Source organism: Amblyomma mixtum, chromosome 6, assembly GCF_055824585.1.
Source record: "Amblyomma mixtum isolate Tamu chromosome 6, ASM5582458v1, whole genome shotgun sequence".
Classification (NCBI taxonomy): Eukaryota; Metazoa; Arthropoda; class Arachnida; order Ixodida; family Ixodidae; genus Amblyomma; species Amblyomma mixtum.
Genome location: NC_143017.1, coordinates 113,584,140 through 113,605,315, shown reverse-complemented (window position 1 = coordinate 113,605,315; position 21,176 = coordinate 113,584,140). Strand labels below are relative to the sequence as shown.

The window sequence follows — 21,176 nt, the reverse complement described above, 5'->3', positions numbered from 1 at the left end:
TCAAAAATGTTTCCGATTGCTTTTTTATGGCAGTATCAACTACTTAATGCGAGGGACGGATAAACGTTGAAAGCAAGATTTTGCTGTGCATCGAAAAAATGAACCATTAACTTACTAGTTCCCTAAATGTACCGGACAATATTCGACACTTGTCACAAAACTAAAATTTATATCCAAGAATCCTGGACTCGTTTCGCGCTCGTATATTTTTTTTTTTACAAAACTGGCTGTATCTGAGATGCTTGGTATATAGCTTGAGGGGCGTCAGCACGAAAAGAGACGCAAGCATATCCTTCGTTCTTGATGTGTTTGTGTTTATTCCCGTGCTGTGCGGGCCGCCGCGGTGGCTCAGTGGCTATGGTGCTCGGCTGCTGACCCAAAAGACGCGGGTTCGATCCCGGCCGCGGCGGCTGGAATTTCTTTGGAGGAGAAATTCTAGAGGCCCGTGTACTGTGCGATGTCAGTGCACGTTAAAGAACCCCAGGTGGTCGAAATTTCCGGAGCCCTCCACTACGGCGTCTCTCATAGCCTTAGTCGCTTTGGGACGTTAAACCCCATAAACCATAAACCATAACCATTCCCGTGCTGTGCCGCTCAAGCTAACTTTTTCTACGCTTGCTTCGAGCGCCCTAAGCTGAATGAAGGCAGTAATCAACAACTTAATTTTGCATTTTGTGAGATTTTGGCTTCTACTTTTGTAACCTAGATGTAAAAAACGAGATCAGGGCCTCGTACGACTGCGAACTACTTACCGCATGGCGAAGTGTCCTCAATATGGGCTATAAACCAGCCCCCGTACCCCGCAGTTCACTAAGCTTACTAGTCTTGTGACTTGCTAACCACATTACGCAAGTGTAGGGCACCCTTTGTTAAACAAGTTTGTATAGCCTGGATGGTCTTCTACAGAGTGTGCCTTAAATCCTGCAATCACGGCGCTATCACGAGAGGGCAGGTATTGGCTGAACTACGTTAACTATTTTTCTGTGCAGCGCCTTCGAGGCAAATTTAAAGTCAAATTGTCGCACGTGGGCAGTTCTAGCTTCGTTTCCGAAATAACGAAACACGGCAAATAAAGCGAAGGACCAGGGACAAGAAAGACACGTATGTGACACCGTTTCCTCTTTCCCATGAATTTTGAGGATGGACTGATGGGCTGGTTGGTTGCGCATACCAAATGATTTTTGCTTTGTGTTGTATTTTATGTCTGTCTACGTCCGTTTCTTGTGTGCCAGGAATTATTTGTCATGAATTAAGTTGGAAATATTAAACCCGGGATGGCCAAGATTTTTTTCAGTGAAGCATCTAAAAAATATTTCAAAATATTAGACTGTACTGAGTTCACACTTGCATTGGCAATGATTTGGGGCAACTTTCAAATGAAACTGCGTTTTGCTAAGGCTGTGAAAACACAAAGTGGCTTTTTCTGGCGCAGTGACTCGAAATGTTCGTTTATGAACGATTAACGGCAGTTTATAGTATTAATTTACGTACATGCCTCTGATCAGGTTACCACCAGCAGAACGAAGCCAATGCCCATAGATAAATGATGAGAGCTTTTTTTCACCCTCACTCTCCACGCACCGGAATGCTCAATAGAAATCAAAGATAAGAATGCTACATGAAGAAAACAAAAGCTACGAATGGTAGCGCTGGTCCCATTTGCATTTCGTGCATGAAATCTCTGTATGTGCAAGCAACGTGTGTAATTTCAGGCCTGGCATCTCTGCGATGACTGCAAAGAAGTTAGCGCTGCTCTCTTTGCTTCGCGCCCTCTTCGCCATCCTCGTATTATCGGCAGCGGAAGCAAGTTACACCAAAGCGTTTTATGAGGTAACTCTCGTTGTGATTTTAAAGTTTATTCAAGCCTATAGCATCCAGGTTTCTGTAGGCCTGGTTGCTTTAGTTTTCTATAAGTTCTCTTGCATGAACAGTTGCTGAAGAGGCGCAGAAAAGAAATTAAACACTTTTGTGTGTTTTTTAGGCACCTTTAACTGCAGCTCTAAGGCAGAGTATGTTGCCTGAAATCTCCGAATGCACTGGTGGAACTGATATAAAAGACAATGAGGACATTACGGTTCTTTAGTTTCATCAGGCTATATTTTATCAAAGGCACACTACACTAAGTTTCCTTATATCATTTGTTCTGTGCGTTGCTATTGCCTGCATCTGCGTGCATGTAGCCATATGTTTGACAACGTCTCTGTCTACAACCTAGCGTTTATGCTCAGTCTTCACCACTCACTTATTCTGGATTATTTTGCAATCCTCGCAATCTGCTAGAGAGCATTGCCTTCCATTAGTACGGTTCCCATTCAACTGCTAGCGCATTACATTGAAGCCAATAATGACTTCCTTCTTTTTCCTGGTCATGCCAGTAGGCTTTCTTCAGTGGTATGTTGCTGAGTAAAGGCTTCTATTTTTTAAATATTTTTCTCACCAAAGTGTGCAATGACCCGCTAAGGCTGCGCGGCCCTCACAGCTATCTCTCCGCTAGGAGATAAAAGCAGATCTTCCGACATTAGCGCATACGAACGAAATGTTGGTGCAGATATGCTGAAAAGCAGAATTGTGGACTGTGACCTGCCGTGGTGGCCTAGTGGCTATGACGTTCGGCCAGCTAACCCAAAGCCGTGGCATGAAATGCAGATCCCGATATCCAAAAGCACTCATGTGATGTGCGATGTCAGTGCCCATTAAAAAATCTCAAGTGGTCGAAGTTAATTCCAAGCACCCCTTATATTGTAAAGCCGATCTGCACCATTGTTAAGTTAAAATCCAGTTACCACATACCCACTAAATTCTTCATGTGTTCAGCAAGATTTTTTTTTAAAAGTAGAGATTCTGGTTTCTGAACAAGCACACTAAACTGCTGAGAAGATGCAGTAAAAAAATCTCCTTGGTACGCGACTATATTCTGCTTGAACTATAATGGAAAATTTTCAACTTCTTTTATCTGAACAACTGTCAATATTATACAGGTTACAGACGAATTATGACTTTTCGGGATTTCAAAATGGTTACGATATTCTACTCAAACAGGCACTTTTGCTTTTTCAGCGCTATAAAAAAACAATCTAGCAGTCTGGCACAAATTAGCTGCATAAAATGGTAGATCTAGCATTCGTGGAAGGTACGATAAATTTATTGAGCTCAAAACAGGCGAACAGGAAACGCACTTAAAGAAGCTTATTGTGGGAAGGCTTACTCAAAATTGCGCACTACTGATTTAAAGTTTTCAGTGAAGCTCAGCAGGCCTTATATTGACTATCGAGTTTCGCAAAGGACTAAATGTTTAACATATTCAACCCGATTAATAGGTATTGTTGGTTTCTCATTGCTATGACATGAACGGACTAAGTTTATTTCACTTTACGTTTTTTCTTCTACTGCTGGTACAGTGCTGCGACACACAGATTTATTAAATGGCTTAATGGGCTGCGTTTCTTGCGCTATTATTTCCTGTCCGACGAAATGATTGAGATCGCCGTCATTTTAACAGCGCGTTGTATTCACCCAATATTTCTATTGGTCGAGCATATCTCGCTTTCCCCACAGAATACACCACTCCCACTCAAGGTGTACACATTATTGAAGTATTTGTTTGCGGTGACTTAGAAATCGGACTCACCCGCTGCAGCGGACGCAGAGGCAACCGTTGATGACGTACCTATGCTACCGATCGGGAGTAACATTTGAACCGGAGGACTCGGTGGACTCGGCCTCCCTATGGGACGGCACTAAGCCCAAGAACAACAAGGTCTCCGGCCCGATTTGGGCTGAAACACGTGGAAAGACTGACAGCTATGTGATGTGAGTACACGCTTGGAGTCTAACGAGGAAAAGAACTGCTCTAATGTTCGCTGTGAACATGGTAAATTGCAGCAGGAATAAATTATTATAGAAGTAAAGGGCTGTGGCTACGTAATCGCGTTAGCATCGCTGCTCTGAGCACGGTAAGTGTATAGAATAAATATGAAAGTCTTCAATAACTTTATTACGACCAATGTTTCTTCAAGGCCTACAGTGATTTTGAGTCAGAAAAGGGTAGGGGCCCTCGGTTGTTGTCGTCTTCAGCAATACATAGCAGCACGAGAACACAGCACAGAAAGACAGGAATACAATTCAGCGCTCAGCTACAACTTTAATTGAAAAATCTCAAAAGCCGAGCATATATACCCACTGAAATCAAACGTCCACCATAGCTACCAAGGATTTAAACACGTGGCTTGGCGATTCGTTTGGTGATTTTCGAGATTGGAGTGGAAGTTCGGCGCTTGTTTGATTTCGTGTCTTTCTGTGCTCTGTCTGCTTACCTCTATGCGCTGCTGTAAACGATCCAATACCAACCAGCAGAAAAGCTTGTGCTAGCATTTGTTTGCGGTAGCACGTATTAATATTCGATGATGTGAAATCGGGCGTGGGTATGGAAATAGAAAGACCAGGTAGATGAAAAACAAAAGCCGAATGCAGACATTGGTCCTCAAAGAGCGCGAATATACTAACTGGTCGTATTGTGGCAGTCATAACCTTCAGTTAAAGGTGCCGGAATATTTGAAATCTTCCCGTAGCGAATTCAGTACTTCGCTATTCCAGTCGCTGAAGTAAAAATGCGCATTTTCAAAATTACTCAAAATAAATATTATATTTTCTCAATTTTTCGTAGTTTTCGAATAAAATTGGCAAGAATTCTCGCAAAATTCAAGTTTTCTTCTACGACTGTTAAAAAAAAGGCCCAATCCAGCGAACCTCAATGCGTGCTGCTGCAATCGGCCTGCGAGGGAATAAGGCTTCAGTCTCGTGACGATTCGTTTCAATTTCGGATTTGGGATTGTGGCCTAGAAAAATATATAATAACATTTACACGAAGCCTTAAATGAGCGCTCATAACCAATAAGGTTTCTGTGTCGCTGTGCACTCGATAAAAATATGGAATGTTAACAGCAGTGTCAGTCATAGCGTGTAAATTTTATACATTTTAACTGAGATGTTCTGCGATATCTATTCTGAAAGTACTCAAGATCCAGCTAATTCCACATTGCACTTTAAGATACGAAATTGTGCCGGCATGCTTTATTTATGTCTTGGACATTGGCGTCTTGCAGGGGAAACTTCACGGCTGAGTATAACCCTTCAGAGGACACTATAAAAGTAGTGGCCAATGGTATGCTTTTTGATGAATTTTAAAAGTTTTCGCCCGCGGGATCGCTCAGTCCACATTAATGCATTGGAGTAGGAACTATAATACTTCGTCCATGATGAAAACATTTATGGTCTCTAAACATGGCTCCGAAGCTATGCTTTTCTTACAGTTTGGCTGCATTTTGCCCGGTTGCTAATGCGTTGCAGAATCATACAACGTATTTAATCCTGTTTTGAATTTGATGAGGCACTAAAAACTATTAGTTAGCTATGGAGCATTTCATCAATAGAAAAGAATCTGTTCTTCATGAATTGTTTCTTAAAACTGCCTACCATTTAGGCAAAAAATAGTTATGCATGGGTAGATAAATAATTTAAATGTTTGTTGATATACTGCCAAGCTCATAAATCTGGCACTCAAATATTTATATGAAGAGCAACGCTTACGATATGAAAAATGAATACGGTGGGATTGACACCAAGCGAAAGGGGCAGTTGATTAAATATATCTTAAATAAAGATATTCCTCATCTTTAACTCACCAATAACAAGTGGCACGAACACATACACTAACTTTGCTGATATTGCTGACGCTTTCAATAACTATTTCATTGCATCCAGGAGCCTTCGAGCTGGCGTCCTTTCGCATAATCTGTCACGTTGCGTCATTCCTTTTATCTATCTCCCACAACTACAGCTGAAGTATACGCTGTTACTGCGTCAGTTAAACTGACTGGAACGGGCTTAGCCCTTATAAGCCCTCGAAAGCAAAATCGGTTTCTAACATTGTATCACCCATTATTGCAGGTCTAATTAACAAATTGTTCAAGGCAGGCGTGTTCCCTAACCCACTAGGCGACTACTAAATTAATAGTTATCGTCCGATTTGTACGCAAAGTTTTCGAAAACTCTTCCTTCATTGTTTGATGAGCTATTTAACAATATTGAACTGACTTTATCGTCACCAGTTCGGCTTCTGGCAAATTTATTCTACTCAATTTGCGCCTATAACTTTCACCATTCATGAACGTTGACTTCTCGGAGCCCTAGTTATTGATCTCACTAAAGCCTTTGACTCTATTCACCACATTATTTTAGCTATATTAAATGCGTTTGGGATTTGTGGCCCGGCACTTGAATTGTTTCGCAGCTACATGACTAACAGACGCAAGTAGTAGAAATGAACACCTCCCTTTCATATACTAAAGTTGTGAATCAAAGAGTCTCTCAGGGATCTATTTTGGTCCCTTTACTTTCTTCTTGTGCAGCGACGACTTGCCTAAAGCGCTTTTAACACTCACTGACTTTGTATGGAGATGGCAACAATATTTAAGAGACATACATCTATTGATAAGCTTCACGCCCAACTTAATACCGATAAAAAGATATTCAGGCATGGTGGGCAAAAAACTTGCGCATATATTCGCTGTGCATATATTCGCTGCGCATATATTCGCATATATATTCGCTACCTTGCGTAAAAAACTACGCATATATTCGCTAGAAACAGCATACGCAGTAGTCTATTCAGCCCAAAGGCACTATTACTACGCCTTCATCAGGAAAAGTCGCTAACGACTCAATATTACTTGCTGACAGTGTTAATTTCCAGGGCGTTGTTTTAGATAGCGTTTCGTTTCATTGTCATGTCCAATCTCTCCTCCAAAATATATTGTTTGGCATTCATATTATAATTAAGACTCAGCCATATTTTCACCCTCACATCCCATGTTTAATCTTCAGAGCGTACATTCACAGCTACCTTTCTTACTGTATTCCTTCCCGAGGCAACACACATTCCACTCATCTGTATCCTCTGCAACGTCCCCGAAACAAAGAGCTTAAGACTAATGACAGAGAGCCCATTTGGATGCCATTGCCTTCCACTCTATTCTAGTCCGAACAATCGGCCTCTTAGCCAATTAAACTAAAATTACCAGTAATTGTTAATCGGGTTATTCATCGTGGCGCAGAACATGAAGCATTCCTCGACCATAATTTGAAAAATATTATTGGAACTGGGTTTTTGACCATCTTAATCTAGTCCTTCTAAACGCACGTACATTATTATAGAAAGTTATTTGCCATATTCACCAGTATAACGTCATGGAATTGTTTACCACACTTAACACTGTTACCACACTAAACACCAACACTGTTCCCTCTTCGAGTTATTGATCAATTCGCTCTCGCCCTCCAATTAGCTTGCTGTTATGGTTAGCTCAATTGGCAGAGTGACTGCTCCGGTGAAACGGTGGCCCCGGGTTCGAACCTCGGACCAGGACCAAATTTTCTTTAACTGCGAAGTTTCTGAGAAAGCTGTATAGCATTCCTTCATAACCATGTGGCTGCGCTTTTGTGGATGTCAATAATTACTTCCTTTATTACTAAATTAAATCGCTGCCCAACAGCTCCAGTTTTCTAAACCATATTAAAAATCTTGATTTAAATTTTACGTACCGTTATGCTATCTTATTCTTTGCCATTGTTGTACTCCACGGATATCGCTTCGTGCTGTCTTTTGTGTATGACAGTTTTTGTTCGTTTACTGAAGATGTTATTACTGAGACCATATATTCACGGGACAGTAAAGCGGCAGCTGCCATTGTACTTGTTTAAACTATGTTATTTTCCATGGGCTGGTTCCCCTGATGGTTTTTGAACCATGGTACATCCTACGATACTAACTTCTAGCACTTGTTTCGCTTGTATTCTTAATCCTCATTAAACTTATAACCTTAAAATCTTTAAATTAAGACCCTCGACCTTAGATTAGTTTCCGCCTATTTGCTGAGTTTTAGAATATTTCTTCCCTGTCTTGAGTCCTCTCCTTATAACAACTTATTAGAACAGGTGTTGTTAGGTGGCCTAATATATTAGACTGAATCAAGAAAGGATATGGATTCGCAGGATGAACAGCCGCGCACAAATGCGACTTGCTTTGGACAGTGTTGGATGTGCTCATGTTTGTGCAATTTTTTTACACTAGATATTTAATAACATTACGGTATTTATTTAGCCATAGGTCTGTAAAAATCTGCCGGGAAGCTTTACTTCACACCACTTGAGTAGTGCTTGATTGAACATTCGAAGAACGCGCTAGAAAGATAAAAATGAGGACAATTGGACAAACACCATGAATTACTACTTTTCCAGAATCAGAAAGTCTTTGGCGTCATTGTTTTCTTCTCATTGCAGGCGTGCAACAAAACATGCAAGTTGTACTACCGCCATACGACGGCCAAACTTATTACTTTAAAATAAGTAAGTAAATTTTGATATCTACATCAATATTGACGCGTTGGAATAATATATTTTCTTTATTATATTGTCTCGTAAAAAGTACCATAAATGTGAGTGACATGCGGCTGTGCCAAAAGCAAGACCAACACGTTGTTTTGAGCTAACCCAGCTGAGTAGTGATGTTTAGAGAACTACTTGGCCGAAAAGAGTGCCTTAAACAGTAACGGGGATACCTTACTAAGCGAGTGCTCCGTACTCATGCGTAACTTATATGGAAGAGAACTAAACGCTCGAATATCGGTTTTAAGTTTCAAACTTACTCAACGAAGACAAAAGGAAGTTCTCTATGTTGAAGAAATCCGAATTTAGGGAAGCAAGGAATAAAGAGGTCAGGACAGTGAAAATAAAACCAACCTCTTCTAATTCCTTTCAAGTTTATTCTCGTTCTACGTTTTCCACTTGGGTCAGTAGCCTCCCACCACCGCTATCGCTTAAATACGCCGGTAGCTTCTTGCGTATAAAACAGTGCACATGAAGGAAATCAGGCGACGAAACAAAAGAGCGATTATATTTTGGTTTCTTTTCTTAATACGCCCCTGTCGTTCTTTGTGGTATGGGTCAGGTCGCTCTTCCTAGACCTCACGCTGCATGCTACTTACCTCAGTCTGCTAATGATCTGGGTAATGACACGTCCCCGTTGTCTCTACAATGTCCCACTGTAGGCGGTGGACCATAAAAACGAATTAAAATGGATGGAATCGGATTGTTTTTTATACCTGCCCAAGTAATCGTAATTTAGGATACTGAACAGCCCCAGTATTCCATAGGTTCGAGCTAGTTGTGGGTGAAACAGGCTATAGAGCACGGGAGGAACAAAGCACTCGCGTGCCTATTTTAGTTGCTACCGTGATATGTGAACCTTACCGCTGAATTGTGCAATGCAAAGCCATTTCCAGCTGATAGAAATTTACCCCAGCTAATAAGTGTTCCATCTCTGTGTTTCTATTTATTTTGCGGATGGTCCCATTGGGCGACTCGGAAATCAGGAGTTCGTGTTTTCATTCCTGCAGCACTCCCGTCTCAGAAAAACCGCGTGGTGTACAAGATTTTCGGCACTTCGTCGCTGTGCTGGCACGCAGCTACTCTGCTCTTCAAGACGTGCTACGATAACTACAATGACAACTGCGGATCCTGCGACAAAGACAGGAAGGACGGAGGGATATCACGAAGCAAACCTCGGAAGGAGCTGGGCTGCCCCCGGATGCAGTTCGTCCGCTACCCGCAAACCGCTCCATTCCCTCTTTGCCCCGTCTATCGCTCTTGCACTTGAAAGTACAGCAGTGCCTTTCTAAGCTGCATGCAAACCCGTTTTATGAAATAAAGCATGGCAGTGCGGATAAAAATGTTTAAAAGCGCTTTACAAGCGATTTCAAGATTTTATGTGCGACAACAGGACGGAGCGCGCTTTCGTGTGGCGCGCCAGCTCCGAATGAGTAATGACGATACGTGTCCGTTGAAGTGTGGTGGCCATCGTCCTCTGCCTGTCTGTCTAGGACAGACAACACACAGTCGTGAGTCAAACAATAAATGAAGGCTCGCTCTCGGCAAATCCGGAGGCACACTCGATTACGTGTCCCCATCTATATCTCAGTATTTTTTACTTCCCGATTTGAACACATTGATAGGTGAGTCTATATTTTTGTTTTTCATTCTGATACGCATGGCCTGGAAAACTTCTGTTTTCAGATTCCATATCTCTAGTTAAAGAGTTCGTGTGCCTGCATGTATACTCATTTTTTGTTTAATTCAGGAATGTAATAACGGCTAAATTTGTGCCTCTCTTTGTCCACAAATTTTGTGCGTTGGATTTCCGTCCATCAACACATGAAGAATATTCATCAAGCTCAATTGGCTCTGAGCGATCAAGCAGGCTGAAGTAAAACTCGAGGGCTTTTTCTTCGTTGAGCCAGCTGGGCCATAGAATTTCGTAATTCTTTACTGAAACTCCAGGGCCTTACTCACTCAAAGCCTTACTCACAAAAGCCTTACTCAAGGGCCTTACTCACAAATTTTTACTCAAAGGGCCAGTTGATTGGACCCAGCAAATGAAAACAGCGCGAGAATGAACCCAAAGGACTGCTCGACTCACAGATAGTGGTACATATAAAATTGCAACAGGCTTAAGGAAGTTGCGAAAGGAAAATGTGTGGTTAGACAGTCCGTGTTTCTGTCCGTTGTCCCTGGAATGTGCCACCCTAGGCGATGAACCATAAATGTGGAATAAACTTTGCGTTATGGAACTCTTGGATACCTTTCCAGGTCTTCAGCATTTCAGATAACAAATAGTGTCCTTATATAAGCGGTTTCGACTAATTGCTGGTGAAATATACGGTTACCGGCTGTGTAACCCTTACCGATGAATAGTCAACTGCAATATATACCTGAAACTCGGCACACCTTGACACTGGCTAACATGTGTCAAACCCTTCGGGTTGTCCAATTGGTGTGCTCGCAAATCAAGACAGCGTGTTTTTATTTTTGCAGCCAAGATGTCTCAGAAAAACCGCATGGTAGATTTACGACACTTCTGCGATGTGCCTAAACGCAGCCTCGGTGCTCTGTAAGACTCGGTACGATGACGAAGACTTCCACTCCTGTGACAGAAGTTGCAAGGACGAGGGGATATCATGAGCAAGCCTCGCAAGGAGCTGGGCTACTCCCAGGGGCAGTTGAGCCGCTTCCCGCGAGCACAGACGTCCCGTATGTGCGCCGAGTATTGCTGCTGTACTTGAAAGTGCAGCTGTGCCTTTCTGAGCTGTTTCCAACTTTAGATCTCGAAATAATAAAGGGTAGGATATTTCAGCTATACTTATGACTATGAAATTTTGGACGCACATAAAAGTGTCGTCAAAACCACTTCATGAGAAAGTTGCAAACTTGATATGCCGCAGCAGGACGGACGACACTTTCACGCGAAGCGCCAGCACTGAATGAGTCGGGATGCTACGTGTCTCTAAAGCGAGGAGGCCGTAGGCCACTGCCCAGCTCTCAAAAAAGGCACATTACCAGTGTGAGGCGACCACCTCCAGTATAACCGAGGGCTTGCGGCAAACTCGTATTTTTCATATCTGTGCTCACTAATTGCGAATCAGAAGAGGCTGAAAAGTGATGGCATATATCCTGTTTTTTGGGGAGGCGCGCCTTGATCAGAAAACTTGTTTTCAGATTGCATGTTTCGAGCTGAAAAGTCGGTGTCTCTATACTGGTTTTCCTAGCTGTAATGAATTCTGTGGATCCACCTGACTCAACTTAAAACGTCATGGCACCTTCTCTCGTCGCTATTTCCGAGCTGCTGAACGTCGCTACCGAACAGAACTCGCAGCTGCCAGCCCCGATTCTTCACTGCAGCTATTAGAGCGTAGCTGTTTGGCGCCCATTTCTGCGTTGCGCGGCGTCGATGTCGCCGTCTTCGTTGTCCGTTGGAAGCAGCGGTGGATACCTTAGTCGCGTTTTTATCTGTGAAACCAATGGAGCGGGAGCTTGGAAAGCAAAGGGTAAAATTTTTAAATTGGTGTTTCAGGAAAGGAAGTCGCCGTACCTGTCTCACACATCTGGGTGGACACCTGAACCAGAGGGAAGGCGCATAACTCCCTCTTGGAACAGTGGACGCCTCAATCGTGCTTTAAGATATGTGGCGATAGCGACAGATGTGCGCCGCATGCATTGGTATTAAGGCGAAAGCCTTTAATGCCTCATATTGTCGTGTCCAAGGAATGGTAGCAACTGTGTCCGCGTTTCGGCGTCACTACTTAAAAAAAAAATTGTGTCGAGGCCGGTAATCGAACCAGAACACTTCTTCGATGTCGTTGGTATTCTTCTTTGGGTACCTTGGACAAACGGTGAGCGGTTCAATTCCAGCTATATCCGTTGTTGCGTCTGTAAATACGGAGAAGCAGCCTGCAGCGTTTACCTTTTTAACTAGGCTTTCTTTGATAATTGCACTGCAAATTTCTATAATTTCGTTTTCTACATCTGGTTTCAAATACGAAATGAAATCAGCCAGGACACTAGCTTGGGCATGTTGGTTATTCATTTGTGACGGAACAGCGCAAAACACCGGGACAAGAGACAAGCGCTCGTACTAGAAATTTCTAGTACCAGCGCTTGTCTCTTGTCCCGGTGTTTTACGCTGTTCTGTCACAAATTCAAATACGAGGCACTACTGGGGCAACTTTCCAAATGGTTCTTCAGATCTTAGTAGAGCGTTAAGTTGGGCGAGTTGGTACAGGTTCATGGTTGAAAAACAGCGCACAAAAGACTAGACACAAGAGTAAAGGCGGCGACAGGACAAGCGCTGTTTTTCAACCATGAATCTTCAGATCTGTATCTCCACAGTCAGCTTGCATGCGAAGAACGGTTCTGAAAATACCAGTATTTTCAGTTGAGGCTTTGGTTAAAGCCACGGTGGAAGAAACAGACTAGGTGTCTGAACGCGGCTGCCGCGCCGGCGACTTTGTTGATCGTAGTTTACGCCTCTTTCGGCAGATGGCGTGGATCGTTGGGGGGTCAACCGTAGCACCCGACGCGGCGCGCGGACCTCCACAAACATTCGCACGCGCGTAAGAATGACAAGTAAATTTCCCGATATTTAGTCTGTATACTAGACTAAACGTCCGGCAAGCCTTTGGAAGCAAGCTTAGGTATATGCTCATTATTATTTCAGTTAAGAAATGCTATTAATACCTAAGCGTGCTTTCATACTCGTAGACGTCCAATATATCGACCACAGTGGAATCGTCCGCGTGTTTACTAGTGCTCAGCTTGTGCAAACGCAAAACAATCTGGCTTGTGCGGAATGCAGAATTCTTGGAAAGAAATTTTCAAATCCGCGCTATTAAGATGTCAAGAAATCCTAGTCACGCATGTCAAATACGCTAGCTCCCGATAACGGAAGGTGACCGTTGGTTCCCGATGGTTTTGTGTCGGGCATTATTGCTCACGTAGGTGCTCGCTTTCCAATTCCATATATGCGCGAAAATAGTGGCCCCACGCAAACTGCGGGCTGCCGCGTGTTCCCGAAATGCACTGTCTCCACCTCTGCTTTGCCGCCACAGGCGTACAGGCACGCGAAGTAAAGTTTGAAGGCCGTGCTCTCGAAATGTCTCATAAAACAACCGGCTACACAACAAGACGAATTTTATTTTTCACATTCATGCAGACGTCGCCAACACAATATAACATCGGCGGCCGAATTTCGATGAAGGCGAAATTCTAGAGGCCCGTGTGCTGAGCGATGTCAATGCACGTTAAAGAACCCCAGGTGGTCCAAATTTCCGGAGCCCTTCACTACGGCGTCCCTCATAGCCTGAGTTGCTTTGGGACGTTAAACCCCAATATACCAAACCAAACCTAAATTCAGGACTGCAGTACTTTTCAAGGTGTTTGGCATTCTAGACAAGCTTTGAAAGCATCCTAAGAATTGCATTTTCGCTTTCGAGAAAATTTTTGTCTGTTTGCAGACCTGCGTCATTCGCATAGCAATGTAATAGTGCAAAAAATTTGCCATCATATCTTCTTTATGCTCCTCACATGGGAACGAGAATGTATGCTTTGCTAGCATAGCTTCAATTCTTACCTCATACTCATTCATGTGTGTGGCATTTTGCTGAAATTCTTTTTCAGCGATCTGCACCAAAGAAAAATCTTGAGATTTGGGTGCAGGAGCCCACCTTTTGTCTTACATTGCACAAGTATGCTTTCCGGCTCAGCATGGACCTCAGTTTCTTCAACAAGGCTCTGTCGGCATGCGGGGCAGGTTGAGCCCTTCATCATTTTTCTGCACATAAACCCAGCCAGGTAATACACAATGCAGTCAACAGCCTCTGGCTCTGCACATACCTCACCAAACGCTTCATCACACTCAACCTCCGCTGCAACCAATCCATCCAGTTTTCATTTTAGCAGCTGAAGACGAGTCTCTTGTTTTCCGTCCATTTGGAACGCAAACTTTAGATCAGCCAACGTAAGCATATGTGTTTCCCGAGCTTGCTCTACATCGCAGTTCCCAAGCTTGGATGGTTTGATTAGGCTATACACTGAAAGCATGTTATAAAGCTGAAGAAATGTGGGTAAGGAGGGATGGTCATTCTGACCGCCTGCTTGGCGGATTGTCCCAAAAAAACGCTCTAATACATCCTGGTTAAATTTTCCATTCAGTACGTACTTGAAGCCACATTGTTTGAGCAAATATCTTGTCAGCTCTAAAGCTGACAAAACTGTGACCCGCAAGCCTGCTACAGTCTGCTCTGTCAGAAAATGATCGCGAGATTTCCTTCCGGCCATCACTTTCCCCTCCCACTTATTGAGCCAGTGCAAGAAGGAGGCGAGAACACGGAGATCTTTGCTGCCTGCACTGATGCCTTCTTTGGGATATAATTGCGATTGAGTGCGTCTAACAGATCGTTAAATTTCAAGGTGAACTCTACCGTGCCTTTAACATTCTCTAGTCCCACTGTTTTACTTTGCGAGTAAAACTCCAGCCAGCTGGCCACACTTCGACTGAACAGCTGCGTAGCGAGTTTTACGCGCATCTTCTCCGTTTTCGACGGATTAATATGGGCATATGTGAGCTTGTGGCAAACACGCAAGTGTCCAGGCTGCTTTTGGTCTGAAACAAAAAGCTTATCATAGTGTGCCCATTGGACACGGCCACCAGGAAAGTTTAGAACCTTTTGGAAATGCAGACTGTTGCGCACACACTTCATAAGATGCGAAGCATCCGAAAAGACAAATATGCTACGCTTGTCATCAACAGGAAGGAACGAAATAGCTTTTACCCATCACACGATACACAGGGGTGTATGACGGAACACATAATGGGCAAAAAAAGACACGTGGCACAAAAACAAGCGCAGCGACCACTACCTCTCCTCCAAATGCAGACGCCGGCACACACGCCGCCCACATGCCCGCTCCCCTAATCTGCTAGCGCCATCTCACGACGCTCCCAGAAAACACGAACCGACGGTCGTCAACATCGCCTGCTGGAAAGGCGCTGTCGTTCAGACACCTAGTATATTCGTACATCGTGGTTAAAGCCATAGGACCACTGTCCCTATGGCCACGGAGAACCAGACCTGGTCGCCCACAAAAGAAAACTGTCTCAACAATAGGCCGTGACTTTCTTCTGTTATGTCTTATTTGGCATTGCCTGCACTGGTCCAGCTGATCGATCACATTGGGTGCGCTTCCTGAGAATGTTCGGAGAAAATTATCAGCTATCAGCTGAGACTCACGGTGATATTTGGTATTTTCGTGTGTGTCGAAGGTTCCGAGCGCGTGCTTCCATTTTTGGAACGGCTTGGACTCAAGGGCTCCAGTGCGCGCATGTTGGCTCTTGTCTACCTCATGTCTGCAGAAGAAGACACACACTCGGCAAAATGCACCTTCTTGAAGCACTGAGTTACTGAGCCATCGATACCTATCTAGCCAAGCCAACTGAAGCCTGCGTTTTTGCTTGAAATCTTTCGTGCTTTTGAACATTTAACCCTGCGGTGGAGTCTAAGGAGAAGTTAGCAGCTGATATCCGGTCTGATCGTCTACTTTTGAGCCATCTTGGTACATCAAATTGTCAAACTTGCTTGTTTCCATCTTGTGTGGATCTGAAAGAAGTAAACATTTAAGGCATCATTATGTAGTGCGCTACATAGCTCCGCTGTTTACAAATTGTATATTAACTCAACGCATCATGAAACTTCGGCAGGAATTCTCACGAGAAGAGCATGTAGGCACAGGTGGTGCAAGCGCCTGCTGCACAGTTTTCAGATTAGTCTCTGAAGCCAGTTTCTCGCCTTCAGGGGCGGTAGAAACATTTTGTCTAGATGCAATATCTGTGTAAACCGAAAGGGAAAAAAATTATGCAGCGGCTGTAAGATATGGTTGTTCCTCTTGACCAAAGGGGTTTCCAGGTTCGGCGGGAAAGGTATGTTGCCAGACGCCGCCTTTATTTCTTTTTTAAATCTTGTAATGTCGTGTATAGATCTTAAACGTCGGGTGAAAGTGGATGTTTTGTATCTATGAGCAAGGCCCTTTCTGCATACTCGTAGCGTTACGCGCTGGTACGCGGTTCGTGACTTGACTGAAGAGCTGTTTTTGAACAAAATGGTGGAGACTGCCAGAATGTAGTCTTCTAGTGATATTTTATTTACGCATATGTGCTGGCGACATAGCGTGAAGTTTTCCGCCGGTGGTGCGGGAATATGCGTAACCAGCAATGAAATTAAGGCGGCTGATGTACTACGTACTACGTTGCCAATGTTCATCATGCGGAAACTGCAAATAAATCAGTGCTCTTATCGCGCTGTGCATCTTTGTCTCCACCTCTGCAGGGAGACAGTTAACATCCGAAAGTAATTAACTGGCTTTGTCTTACGTTTCCCACGATTCAGCAATCGGTTATGCTACACAGGTAGGCTAGCTTATTAGGGAGCTCCATCACCTCAGAATCAAGAACGATATGGAAGAGCAGAGTTGGTAAATTAGCAGGAGTAGGTTCTTCATTCCCTTGAAGGAGCCCAACTTGCGGGACATCTTCCTGCCCAACATCAACCTCAGTGCTCGTCTGACGCCCTAGGCAAGTAATTATTTCGTTGGTAAAGTATGGTGAACTATACATATCTTTTGTAGGATAAACGTATTAATGGAGTTTAGTACGAGTGTGACAAAATAAATATGCAGTCGTGCCCCTACTTGTTTTTTAAAACACCAGTTATTCGGACGCAATGACACACGACGGCAAATTGTTAGTCAGTTATGAGTTGTGGAGCTGTTGTAACTTTTTTATTGCAACTGTTTATCTAAAATTATTTGCCTACCTTATAAACAAATTACTTAATGGCCATGGCGTAGTTTGAAGACTTGTGGGGCATGATTAGAAAAAAAGTCACAGTTCCCCCGGAAGCGCGCTGCACCGAATGCGACAGCAAAGCATTGGAAAACTAAATCAACAAGCATGGTGTTGAGCGCGCACAAACATGAACACATCTCATTCCATCACCCTAGACACTGGCTGTGAAAACGCTGGCATGAGCAAGAGCTGCTACATCCTACCTTCTTCCTGCCACTTCCTTCAACGCGAACTAAGCGGAGAGCAAGACGAACAGCACTAGACGCACTCTGTGCCCATCGAATAGGGATTGCGAAGCCGCCACAGGCACGCTTTATCGTTAGCTTCCAAATAAAGCGCTGGCAGCCGCGCCATAAGCAGCCCGCCCCCCCCCCCCCCCCCCCCCCCCCCTCGTCTCTCGCACTGCTCTTCCCGAGGCCATACGCATACTGCATGGTATCCTACATCGGCGAGCATCCGGAGAGCGTCCATAACATCGACGAGAAACTGATGCCGTCAAGCAATTAAATGCGCTGCATTGCGGCGGGCTCCCGCAATGATGGCGGCGAGAAACCATCGTTTGTTTTTCTCGTCTGCGGGCCAGAAAGCGTCCAAAACGCTGTCAGGCCAAAATACACTCGGCCAGAGAAAAAAAATTGTAGTGCAGATTAGACTCTCGTGTAAGACTGATGACACAGCGATGATGTTTTTTGGTTTGACTAAGTTTATTAGCGTTTTTACCTGTCGTCGAAAACGTTCTTCATTGGTTTTCTATGGCAGCCTTAACTACTTGATGCCAGCGATGGACAAACTTTTATAAGAAAGATTTTCCTACGCATTGGAAGAAGAGGCCATTGCATTCAATGATTCTACAGCAGTACTTTAAAACGTTCCGCAGTTGTCACACAATTAAAATTGGCGTCCAAGAAAATCCTGAACTTGAGCTGTGGTCGCAGCCATGGTCGCAGCAATAAGGTCACCCACGGACGTCTGACGCCCGCTTCGGAGCAGACAACTAATACAACAGTTGTCGACCGCTCCGACAAGCGGCGTCAGGCGCCCGTGGGTGACCTAATTACTGCGAACATAGCCAGCGCTGCGCACGACTAACGGAACAACCTCCGACTTGAACAGCATCGCTGTTGAAACGAACGCGCGCTATAGGCGCAGTATCACCTCAGTGCGCCGCGCGTGCGCGGTAGTCACAACAATACGAGAAAAACGCATGCGCTCTGGCTGGCTCTGGCAACACGCGAGTAACGAGAACAAGAAAATTTAAGACGCTCAGTGTGTCCTCGCGAGTATAAGTCAGAGTAGCAAAAATAGTTACCTTTGCTGGCTTTGTTGTCTTGACGTGGACGCATTGGAGCAGGTGAAAAAAATGTTGATATCCTCTTCTGTGACGTGACGGCACAAAGGAGTCGCCACAACGCTTCGTCTCATCGGACCTCGTTGCGTGCTTTGTAAACTTAGTATGTTGATTTGGCTTGTCTCGTTGTAAGGTCCGATGTACGAGACTAAAAAAGTCAGTGCACCTTTGGCGTCAAAAGTTTACAGGAATAATAAATTCAATTAAGTTCCTGATTTGAAATTCTAAAGCATGACTTTTTCAATGTAAGTGCAGCTTTCGCGTCAAAATTTATGAGAATTTTATGCCGATTAAGGTTCACGATTGAAATGCATGGCTCCGTAAATCCCGCGGCCGCCACGAATAGCCGCAGCGAGCCCGCTTGCCATCGATAGGCGCTTGAAAGTTTATGCTAGGATGAGGGTCCTTGCGTTACGTGACTCCAGGTGCATGGGGGTTACCACTTATTTGAGGTCTTATTTGAGGAAAACTTAAGCTGGACTTCTCATATAAATAAGGTTCACACAAATATCTCTAGATCTCTAGGCATTTTGTATAAAGTGAGATATTTGGTTCCCAGCTCTATTAAACGTCAGTTGTATTTTGCTTTAGTACAGTCTCATTTACATTACTCTCTGTTAATCTGGGGCACCACTACCAAGACAAACTTGCACAGGCTTGAGATATTGCAAAAACGAGCTCTGCGTTGCATAGAAGATGTAGGTCCGCTAGAACATACATACCCATTATTCTTAAAACATAATTTACTCAAGATAAACGAACTATTTCAACTAAAGCTTGCATATCATATTTATCATGAAGTCACCCGTGACCCAGTTTCCTTTTATGCTTTATACTTCCCTAACAATAAACCTTATGATTTCAGGTATAGTCATTTTCAAATGCCTCTGATGAGAACGAATTATGGTATGCAGCACATTGATTACTTAATTCCTGATTTACTTAATAAACACCCACGTATTATGGAACTTCTGCAGCAGCCTCGTTCCCCCCGTAACTTCAAGAACAATGTTAAAATGTACCTTCTGTCCCTATCGCCTCCATAAAATGTCCAGTTTCTAGTTTTTTTTTTTTTTTACTCGCTGGGTGTATGTCCAGGTTCGCTATTTTTGGTTTTGTTGTTCTAAAGACGTAGGAGGCATGCAATGCGGTTTTCATTGTTTTTGGTTTGCGTGCTATTTCTCCCCTTGCCTGTATGTTAATTCTATGCATCTCATTGTTTGCTATTTCAATTTTTTTGTTTTGTCCTAGCTACATTTCAGCTATGCGTTGTTTTTTCCTTTATTTTTCATTGCATCTGTGTTAATTATGTGTAAGTCATTGATCGTTACATATAATTCATGTAGTACGTATGCGATGTTGTTACTTTTCTTGTTTTTGCTTTGTGTACTTTACTGTGTAATTTTCCACCCCCCTGAGCAATGTAACGGGTGACGGGGCCACGTCAGGCAAAAAATGAATTGCCTTTTGTCCCGTCACCTCTGACAAATTGATGTCAAAATAAACTTCACTTCACTTCACTTCACGAAATTCAACCCGAGTTAGCAATGTTCGCTCCAAAGTGTCTTTTATAGTCTGAAAAGAAACTGTAGGTGACAAAATCCAGAATAACTGCCGGCGCCGGTGGTTGTTTTGGTCAGCGGTTCGTGACAGTTCGAAACAAATTTCCGGGGGGGGGGGGGGGTGATGAAGCCCCATAAGCACCCCCCGCTCCCCCCTGGCTACGACCCTGGTTGCTGCATGCGTTAGCGCTGGCAACAGTGAGCGAACCCTCGCGATCAACCATTAATTTCTCACCTGCCAGAGTGGCAAGGTGGGTGGCGACTTTAATGTGGACATAAAGACCAAAAGGAATTTCTTACCACTTATGCGGGAGAACACGCCGTTCCTCTCGCTCGTAACGCCTCCCACAATTGGGTCAACCTTGCGAAATACTTGCATAGCTATTATCTTTGAGAACCAGGCATTGGTTCAGGAAGTCGAGCATATATCAATCTATTTGTCCGACCACAAAGCTTCCTTCCTGGCAGTCAAGACCTGTTAGAAGAGTGTTTCTTGTAGAAGGAAAATGTATGAAAAATAAAAAGTTGTCTGTAATTGTGCATATATGTCTAGCTCAAATTCTTTGCCTCAGTGAACCGGAAAGCTGAAAAAGCTGATTATCTGCGCTCGAGTTTCGAAGTAACGTAATCGTCGGAAATTTTTTGCGGGGCCTTGGAGAAGGCATTCTGTAGAAACACAATCTCCTCACTGACGATCCTGACCGACCTCCTGCCTGTTGTTCCTCAGCGCCTGCGCTCGACTGTCTTGTAAGAACTTCACGCTCTGTCAACCACCGGACATCTTGGTGTACATGTGTCTCGAGCATACGACCGCATCTGCCTCCGTTTGTTTTGGCGATGATTATACCGTGCAATCCGTCACTATGCCGCGTCCTGCGACGTTTGTCAACTCCGGAAAAAAAGAACTGTGCTGCTTGCTTGTCACTTCCAGCCTATTAACATTCCTCGCACTCCATACTTTGAATGCTGAAAAGTGCAA

General features: G+C 43.9%; 1 protein-coding gene across 1 annotated transcript; it reads left to right on the top strand.

Annotated features, from left to right (window-relative positions):
* Window positions 1–1,728: 1,728 nt before the first annotated feature.
* LOC149340079 (uncharacterized) lies at window positions 1,729–9,712 on the top strand. The gene is made up of 5 exons (XM_089550652.1): window positions 1,729–1,830; window positions 3,638–3,810; window positions 5,103–5,161; window positions 8,338–8,403; window positions 9,453–9,712. The coding sequence occupies exons 1-5, from the start codon at window positions 1,729–1,731 to the stop codon at window positions 9,710–9,712; spliced, it is 660 nt and encodes a 219-aa protein (XP_089406778.1).
* The last annotated feature ends 11,464 nt before the right edge of the window (window positions 9,713–21,176 follow it).

Excerpts from the sequence above, each read along its gene's own strand:
- LOC149340079 (XM_089550652.1), top strand. The coding sequence starts at position 1,729 with ATGACTGCAAAGAAGTTAGCGCTGCTCTCTTTGCTTCGCGCCCTCTTC. Across the intron at positions 3,811-5,102 it reads AAGACTGACAGCTATGTGAT|GGGAAACTTCACGGCTGAGT; the intron begins GTGAGTACACGC and ends GGCGTCTTGCAG. Across the intron at positions 8,404-9,452 it reads AACTTATTACTTTAAAATAA|CACTCCCGTCTCAGAAAAAC; the intron begins GTAAGTAAATTT and ends TCATTCCTGCAG.